The following is a 9,684-nucleotide window of genomic DNA, read 5'->3' as shown; positions in this document are numbered from 1 at the left end:
GAAAATAGCTGGCAATCGGCAAAAACAACTGGCTGTTGGCTGAAATTTGCCGGCTATGAAAATTTAGTTTCAGTAAAACAAAATCAAAACATTTTGCACAAACTTTATGCACTCACACACCACTTGTAACTGCCTACACGTATACTTTTACTTTTGCCACGTTTAACCAACATTTTCTACATCCCTGACCAAGGATAGTTCAATTTACAGTTTCATGCTCACATTTGCATGAACTACATTGTATACACCACAATTACGTGGCAGAAACCAAGTGCAGGAATGACATCGAATCACTTTTCAGGTTTTGTAACTGATTTGTTGTTCAAAAATGTGTCAGAACTTGAAACTTCCAATTTTAGCAATTTATCAAAGTGGAAGAAAGTTTAATCATAACTTCATCATCAAATTTTCACACCTCTAAACTCCAACTTTCAGGAGGAGGTTTTGTGTATTGTGTGCATGATTGGTTCTCCAGTCTAGAGATTGACATTTGTAGAAATCATTGAGGCAACTTCTATATGTATGGGAACACTAGAACCAATGTTGTTTATAAAAGAAAGAAAACACGCACCCTGACAAGAAAGAAATGCGTTGTACATTTTGGCAAAATGTGCAATGTATTTTTCATCATCAGGGTGATTGTTACCAGGCGTCGCTGTCATGTAACCAGGGTTTCATATGGATAGTGACCACATGACAGATTGAGCTGTGATTCTCAGCACAATTAAGTCACTGTATTTTCATTTCTGCCGTTAGGCTTGACTTCACAAGCACAGCGTTACTTACCCCATGCAGAACATATGAAATGTATAGCAGCAGTGAACACATAATTCCTGCTGCCAGTGCTGCACATCAGCCCCATAATTGAGCTGGTATCACCCAAGGTCATACATGTAGGTCGTGTACAGAAAAGTGAAGATCGTATGATAATGTTCCACAAGTGTGTCATTTTGCATATTTTCAGAACCTTCAGTCTTGTACGACTCAGATTATTCTTCCATACTCAAAGTAATATTTACTTTGTATTCCCTGTCTACAAAAAATCCACTCCATTTTCCTCAATGTCAAGGTGGTGCTGGAAGGAGCACTTCTAAGACTAGTGGAACCACGCCGGTGATTGGTCGAGTCATCTTACACGACAAGTTAAAATACTGGACCAGCCCCAGCGATTCCATACACTATCACCAAGGTGAGAAATTAACTCAGTGAGAATATTTTTTGTCATGAATTTGCAAAGTCTTGCAGTGATTGGAAAGCTACAAAACTTGTGAACTATGAACATGTATCAAATGCCGAAATTTGCTCCAACTTCATTGTCAATGTCTGAGAAGTGGCAACATTTATCAGCAAGAAAGTCTTCAGCTGCAGAAAGGACAATGCCCTCCATTAAAAAAAGGCCTGAAAGACTTTCTGTAAAGATGAGACATTGACAGTGTTTTTTGAAGGGAAAAAAGTCAAGGTTTTATACGCCAAGGCCTTGCTCATTTATTAATTGGGACTTATTCATTGCTGTCGTTACCTGTGCTTGTTGAACTAAATCTGGACATTTTAAATTTCAATTTGCCATTAATGGTGTTACTGAGACCAATTATCCCTTTCACCGCCGTGGTTTGGCCCAAACTCATTGTTATCAGTGGTAATTTTAGACTTTTCTATAGAGAAATGGGAATGAACAGGTTAAACTGCCTGACATACCTATGGCACACCCATGACAGCAGGGACGCATTCATGCATCATTTGCTCAAAGAGTGCACGATGGCCGTGAAGTAGTCTGCTCTTTCAAATTATGAAATGTTTTCATTTTTTGCCCCATATTTCTCGTATGTAATGTTACTATTTTCATGATATCTACACATTGTGTAGAAATCACTATTTTCATGATGTTGATCATATTGACAGCATACCATGTGGTGTATTTGACCTACAGGGATGAGTAGCGGTGACAACACCTTGAATTCTGTACTAGCAATACAAGTGGCTAACTCAATCCGTGAAGCAAAGACGGCAGATCCAGGTGTCAGTAGAAGTGATCTCTACGCAAAAATTCTGACTGACTACGTGAAGTTCATGACCACTCCTGGTTCACATAATGACACGTATGCAGAGTCATTTCACAGAGAATTCTTCAGGTAAGCCTAGGTCATAGTGTGTTTGTTATTTTGTTTACAGAACAGTCTTACTGTTGACTCATGAATCTGTTGTAAGAAAAGTGGCTGCTTGATTCTGTCTAATCTGCACAGGGGTTAAAAATTAACATGAATATGCTAGGTATTTATAGTGGGGGGCTTCCATTGTGGGGTGAGGGTATAACAGCTGGTGGGAGGGGACTCTAATGAAGATCCCATAAATGTACCAGTAGATTCCTACAGCATACAAAATTGTTTGTTCAAAACATCAATTATTCTATCCAGATATGTAAGGGAGGGGTTGTCTGAACGGTACCTGTACTACTTCTTGTTTACAAACAATCCATTTCTTATGCACGTTATCTGGATGTATCACTTCAACATAGCTGAAACATTTATTTATTATTATTACATAATGGCAAACATGTTTTACCTATCAATCAACAACGAACCTTGGATACAGTGTTTTCATTGATCATGTGACCTCTGAGCATAGTTCAAACGACCACTTTAAGTGTTCTGTTACCTCCTTTACTTTGCAGTCTTCTGTGCTCTCAGACTTCTGTAGTTTGCTTCAAGGCTTGCTACAGGTTTTTTAACAAAACTTATTTCACACGAGGCTTGCTATATACAAGGCTTTCTACGAGGGGTGCTGTGTACAAGACTTGCTATATTATAGGCTTGCTACAAGGCTTGCTACATACAAGACTTGTTACATACAAGGCATGTTGAATACAAGACTTTCTACATGCAAGACTTGCTACATACAAGGCTTGCTACATACAAGACAAGCTACAAGGTTTGCTACATACAAAGCTTGCTACATACAAGGCTTGCTACATACAAGGCTTGCTACATACAAGGCTTGCTACATACAAGACTTGCTACATACAATGCTTGCTTGCTGCATGCAAGACTTGCTTCATGCAAGACTTGCTATTACAAGGCTTGCTACATACAAGACAAGCTACAAGGTTTCCTACATACAAGACAAGCTACAAGGTTTCCTACATACAAAGCTTGCTACATACACGGCTTGCTGCATACAAGACTTACCACATACAAGGCTTGCTGCATACAAGACTTGCTTCATGCAATACTTGCTAATACACGGTTTGCTACATACAAGACATGCTACAAGACTTGCTACATACATGTACAAGACTTGCTTAATACAAGACTTGCCTCTTACAAGGCTTGCTACAAGGCTTGGTACGGACTGGCACGAGGCTTGCTACTTTGCTTGCTACATAGAATACCTTGCTACATATTATAAGGCTTGCTAAATACAAGGCTGGTGACAAAGCTGAAATATTTGAAAGAGATTTCTCCTGCTGGTGAATGACACTATACCAACTATATGTACATGCTGCAGTTGATCCAAAAAGACTGCAATTACAAATATGGTCAATGACTCTGGCAATTTGTTGTGGCTTCAGAAGGGTACATCTGATTGGTAGATTGTCATTATTCATGGTACACAGTACAGTAAATTTCCCATAATTCATTGCGATTTGTATCCTCAGAGATTCCCCAGAGAAGTCTACCAGGTCTCCCATGTGTAGACAAATTCATAGACTAGTTGTAAAAATTCTGAAAACGTACTTTTAAGAACACCATTCTTCTCAATTCTCATTTTAAATGATTTGGAAAATTATGCAAGATTGAGAGAGGAGATAGCATTTTTGTAAAATTTTCCACTGATTGTGTCTTCAGCCATACAGAATAATGTGATGGAAAGTAGGGAGACCAGTTGCACCTGTTTTTTGAAACAAAAGGATATTGATTTTTTCCAATGGAAATGACAAAAGAAATTTGCATTCTAAGTTTTCTCAGAGAATGATCCCTTCAGTTCGTCATAACTTGCTGCCTAAAAAGTATGGCATTTGTAGTACCTACAGAACATGACTTCAATGGTTGTTTAATGGTTATTTTGAAATTTTTGCTGAAATCTCTAAACGTACTTTTACTGGATATTATTTAACAATTATTCTGATGCTGAACATTAGTGCTTACATGCAGAACTGAAAAAGTTTTTAGAAAAGTAACCTTCATGGATACAAATCAAAGAGAATTGTGGGTATTTATTGTACTGTGTGGTACTTCAACTGCCTGATTGGCTGTTTGGTAATGATGCAAAAACAACCTGGAGGTTCAGCCGACCATTCAGCTGATAGTTTTTGAGATTCTGTATATTATCTCAGACAACTTTGTGTTCAAATGTATATTGATTCCTTACCTACCAGCTGACTTGGAAACATTTACAAATTGAATGAACTTATCATAACGAGAATTTTGTACATATTGTGACACCTTTTCTGTAGTGACTGGGAACAAGATGGAAGCCCTGTTGAGAAAGATCGTGTGATGGAATTTGCCGAGAAGCGATCAAAACGCCTTCGTTCAGGACATGTTGATCATAACATTGATAGCATTGGTGCCCTTGTACTTCCCATTCCACTGATTCTCCACTATGCAGATCAGAGTGAAGACCAGGCAGCACAGGTAAGATATTGACAGATCCATCACTTGAGGGCGCTCTCCATGATCCCCCACTTCTTGCACCAGACCCATAGCATCCTCATTGCTGTATGAAGAGTGCAGTGAAAGAGACAACGCTCCGGCTTACTGCTTTAGTTAGACAATTTTCCCCCAGAGACATTGGTGACATTGTAATGTGCAGAAATCAGTGGTTGACCAGTGTTTCTGTGCAGGGCTGTAAGTGTTACAGAATTCACCAGTATCAAGTCAACACCAGTGGTCAATTCAAACTCTGAATCATTTACCGGTGTATATTACATAAACTACTGTGAGTTTAGTAGTTCTGAAACTTGCTCTGTTTCTCAGCCTAGCACATATTGATCAAGGCTAGCCACATCAGTCATATTTCATGTTTGCTTAAAAAATAATTATACAAATACTGACAGTTCACTACGCATGGTAGACAATCACAATATCTGTTGATCACACATATACACACTGTAAGTTTTTGAACTTGTCAATCTCGTCAGGTTATTTCTCAGATCTGTTGCAGTGTTGAAATAGCTCCACCCTCTTACACTGACTGAATAATAAGATCTGGAGTCCAGTGAATGAACAATTCTTTGTAAATGGAAAAATCAGTACTCGCTCGACTGACAACCAATGTCTTTGAATCCCATGCAGTTATTCTACACAGACTTATGATCAACAAGTTTAAAACTCTGTGATTTCTTACATTTGTTTTGTGGATTTGCTCACCTCTAGAAACAGTTTATCTTGCATAATAATACTCATTAAGGTAGAATGTGCCTTCGTGACAGATATTCAGACTCTCAAACCATTTCAATACTTTTCAGGTCTACCCCGTTATGTGAGCTTATCGTAAAGCTCTCAGAAGAAGAAAAGTTTTCACAGTTTTACTTTTTCAAATATGTAACATTTTATTTTTCCCCTAAGTGTTAACACTAGACTTGGTTCAAGTCTGTGATTTGTTAATGTTTGAGTGGAGTGAACGCAATGATTTGTATTCTGCCTTCATGTGAAACGCGCGCGCCCGTGAGTGGACGCGATGAGTGGGGTGAACGCGATGAGTGGAGTGACCGCTATACAGCGGAGTTTCACCCGGAATCCGGCAGAAACTAACTCACTACTGCGCAGACTCAAACGCGACGCATTCAATCGCTGGGAAAACATGGCGTGAGCTGCCAAATTCCGGATAGGTTTGTACGAAATAGAAGAGACACAAGAGAAACTATTATAAATGATTTTATTTTTTTAAAATTCACCGACTTGAACCAAGTCTATGTTAACACAGGAATGGTGGCCATTGAATTTCAAATAACGATAAATAATTAGGTACCGGTAGTGTGTTTTTCTGGAAGCAAACTTTGTATGGTAACCTCTGATTTGTATTCTTGACTCAGTAAGTGTATAGTTGAAAGTTTCATTGAGGAAAGTTTGAGCAAATGTTGAAGTCTCTGACATTCGAGGTGCATACTACCTTACACATGTATTACTTTTTACCCAGTTAACTGTTTGCAATGTTGCATCCCAAACACAGGCTGCTGTGGACTTTGTGAAGCTGACTCACTGTTCAAAAGGACTTGATCCATACGTAGATCTCTATGCCAGAACCTTACATTCCGTTGTCAATGGAGCCAGTCTGATGGAGAAAGCCTCGGAAGCGTTGCAGTCACCGTTGTTAGGAGGAGACGGAACTCTGAAGGTTGCGTCGATGTTTTCAGATCATGCTAAAAGGTTAGAATTTCAAAATACGATGCTTCTCAATTTACCATTGAAATATTCAGCTTGTCAACTCAGCCTGTACATGTGTGAACTACATTGTTATTGGTGACGAGCAAATTCTGGTCCGAAGAAGAATTCAAATGTAAATAATAATAACAGTACATTCTGTGTGTATCAACATTGTGTTTGCCAGTGAAGTAATCGGTGTTTCAACATGCTTTGGAGAGAAGAAGAAGAATGTGTAATTGACACACAAAACAAAAGTGAGAAAATCATTAAGTGTTACAGCTACTTGCCCTTTAATAGAGAAGTATCTTTAATAGGTCAATGCAATTCAAAGCTACTTTTTAGAGTGAAATATCTGTATAAAAATAGAGGTGTCTGAATTTTAAAGATGTCTGGAAGAATAGCTGGTATAAATCTATTTGATGCATAGTGTGTGGCCTTCTTTGCATTTTTTAGTCCATCATCCAATGCTTAAATACAGGATGAGGTACCGTGTGCCATTTACCCAATCAAAGCAACGAGGAGTAAAGTGCCTTGCTCAGGGGCACAACACCGTGCTGGAGTCTCAAACTTACCATCCTCCTACAGTTAGTCTGTTACTCCAGACTTACCAGGTCTAGAACTGTCCATCCTCTGAGAGAGAGTCTGACACCTCAATCACGGCTCTATGGTGCCTCCTTTCGTGGAACTGTGGCATGTGGAATACATAGATTATGAAGTGGAATCTCATTCATGTCGTGTATCTCCCAACAGACAAGCCAATTCAGAGTCTGCCTTGGAAGTGTATCAGAGATCAGTCAGCCAGCTTGGATTGGCCTGTTACATCGATGGCGCTATAACCTCCATGTTTTTCCTGGCTAGGAACTTTCACGAAGACTTTGAGAGTGGAGTTCTGACCAATGCAAACTGTGGCGGTAAGTGTCTTCACATCAAGATGCTGAATGTTTCTCATGTATAAGCCAATACACTTCATGAAGTTGCTGTTCACTTTCATTTTCGCTGAGTTTTCTGGCCACTGGAGCTCAAATTTCACTCAGTGTGTATGGTTAACTCACTGAGTTGATGAAATGTTTTGATACTGATATGTAAGCCATATCTGAAAACTCATCGTTTCTTTTGTTTTTCATATTGAGCACCTCAAATGAAATTCTTTGTTGCCATCCTCGAATTTGCCTAAAATTGACCTGCCAACTATGTGAAAAAAACAAACAAACAGAAATAAAGCATAATATTAAGGCACACACCAACATCTCAATGTACTTTTTGGGTAAAGAAGGTAGCTTTTTTGATTTGTGGTATCTTAAACAGTGTGTCTCTTTTTTATCATTTTACTTGAAAATCTACTGGCCTGCAAATGGTTAACAAAGAATTAAGTTAAAGGTGGTGTATGAAATACTGTTTTATCTCAACTATGAAATCAAGTAATGGTCATCACGTATGACATAAGTTTAATAGAACCTCACTTTACTGATGTTTTGCAGTTCAGTAGAGCAGATACTATCTTATTGTCCTACACTTTTAGTTGATACCAGGAATAGTTTCATACTCTGAGCTTGTATCTCCTGACAGTAGTCTTCACACATTTTGTATTGAAGGTGAGAACTGCCATCGAGGTGCTGCGCTAGGAGCGCTGCTGGGAGCGGCAGCTGCCAATCAGGGCAAGGGAGTTCCTCCAAGGTTTGCGGAGGGACTACAAATGGTTAAGAAGGGTCTACTGAGTGTACTGTGAGGCAGGGGTGTACCAACCAGCAAAAAGGCAACAAATGATGTTTGTCAACTCAATAAATCAAACCATGCAAACTCTATTACAACAAGGTGCAGGCACTTAGAGAATTACACAAAGAATATATCATGCACAGCCAGTGCTGTGTAGGTTTAATATATATTACAACTCAAACATGGGACAATGTGCCCAAGGGTAGGCGACCATATGCCCTCCTAACATCTGACAAATGGTCTCCTAACCCCAGGATACATAGTCCCTTGTTTCGGCGATAATGTTTTTATTTCATGCCTCTCTTACATAGTTTTCTCTCCAAATTTGTGGCTAACATACAAATTACAATCATATGCTTTGTTTCCATGTTAGACAAAAATCTGTTGGAAATAGTGATTTTCATCATCGATATGTTTAAATTACTGAAATGTGGTTTATCAAATTATTTATGCATAATGTTGTAAAAATAACATTTCCTACATAACACATGTAATTTTATAGTTGTTAAGTCCCAAAGTTGTAAAGTTGAAAATAGTTCTGTTCACTTTCAGTCAAATGATGACAACGCGACCCACGACATCATCAACAAGCTACATGTACCATTGAATCCTTGGGAGCACAGTACGTTGATATACAAAGCCTGTAATAGTCAAGCTTCTGAAATTGTTGCATCATTATGGGTAATTTATCAAGCATTTTCTAGAAACGAGCATATGATCATTTAAGCATCTTTGTGAGGTAATTTGGTACTGGTTGAAGCTAAATACAGTGACATGAAATTTTGTGTTTAATCATCAAGCACTTGATATCTCAGTGAATACTTTGGGAGTAGTCAGTGTTTGAAGAATGGCCTCATCCTTTTACCTATACTGTGCAGATCCACCAGTCTCAAACAACTTAACTGAATTTTAAAATTAAAAAACGTTGTTTTGAATGACCTCATAATGTCTTTGGTAATTTTTCAGCATTGATGATGTTTAGTAGACTGAAGAAATTGTGATTCCTTCTTTATGATCCACAAATTGATGAAAGACCTTTCTGTAATGGCCCTTTTGTCTGAAGATTTTGATTTCAATGGCATCAAAAAGAGAGGACTTTACAGGGTACTAGCCTGTGCAAATCTGACTCTCTCAATGGACAATTTTATACCTTGAATTGCCTATGTGTATCCAATTATTACCAACTGTTATTTTATAGAGCTCTACGTAACAAAACTCTCTGTACAAGGAGGACGCATTAAAGTATAAATTTATGAAATGAAGCTTTTGACAAATATCAAAAGTGATGTTGTTGTCTTTACCTTCATATTCCCAGCGGACAAGTGAATTTTAAGTGCCCAGTATTCCTGTAATAAACATCGTTCGACATTTGGAAAACTTGAAAGCAGCTTCTGTTGATGCAGTGCTTTGTATCAGTGATATGTAAAATATGGTTGAAACATGTCAAAGGACATAGTGTGTTCACACATAGTAACTACTGTGTTGCCAATGCTACTCTCTCTCTCTCTCTCTCTCTCTCTCTCTCTCTCTCTCTCTCTCTCTCTCTCTCTCTCTCTCTTCAAGAATATGTGAATTGATTGCAGTTCAATTTGCTTCAAGCCACCGAAAT

At 38.4% G+C, this 9,684-nt stretch overlaps 1 protein-coding gene across 1 annotated transcript in view; it reads left to right on the top strand.

Annotated features, from left to right (window-relative positions):
* The window catches only part of LOC139119208 (uncharacterized), a 15,165-nt gene extending 5,828 nt beyond the window's left edge, over positions 1-9,337 (top strand). The window contains exons 4-9 of the mRNA XM_070682894.1: positions 1,070-1,189; positions 1,928-2,129; positions 4,451-4,631; positions 6,169-6,365; positions 7,113-7,273; positions 7,955-9,337. Coding sequence (XP_070538995.1) covers positions 1,070-1,189; positions 1,928-2,129; positions 4,451-4,631; positions 6,169-6,365; positions 7,113-7,273; positions 7,955-8,088 — 995 coding nt within the window. The 3' untranslated portion in view covers positions 8,089-9,337. The remainder of the gene's footprint in view (positions 1-1,069; positions 1,190-1,927; positions 2,130-4,450; positions 4,632-6,168; positions 6,366-7,112; positions 7,274-7,954) is intronic.
* The last annotated feature ends 347 nt before the right edge of the window (positions 9,338-9,684 follow it).

The sequence above is a fragment of the Ptychodera flava genome, chromosome 19, assembly GCF_041260155.1.
Source record: "Ptychodera flava strain L36383 chromosome 19, AS_Pfla_20210202, whole genome shotgun sequence".
In the NCBI taxonomy this organism is placed as follows: domain Eukaryota; kingdom Metazoa; phylum Hemichordata; class Enteropneusta; family Ptychoderidae; genus Ptychodera; species Ptychodera flava.
Note: the sequence above shows the minus strand (reverse complement) of the source record. Positions and strands in the feature narration are given on the sequence as shown.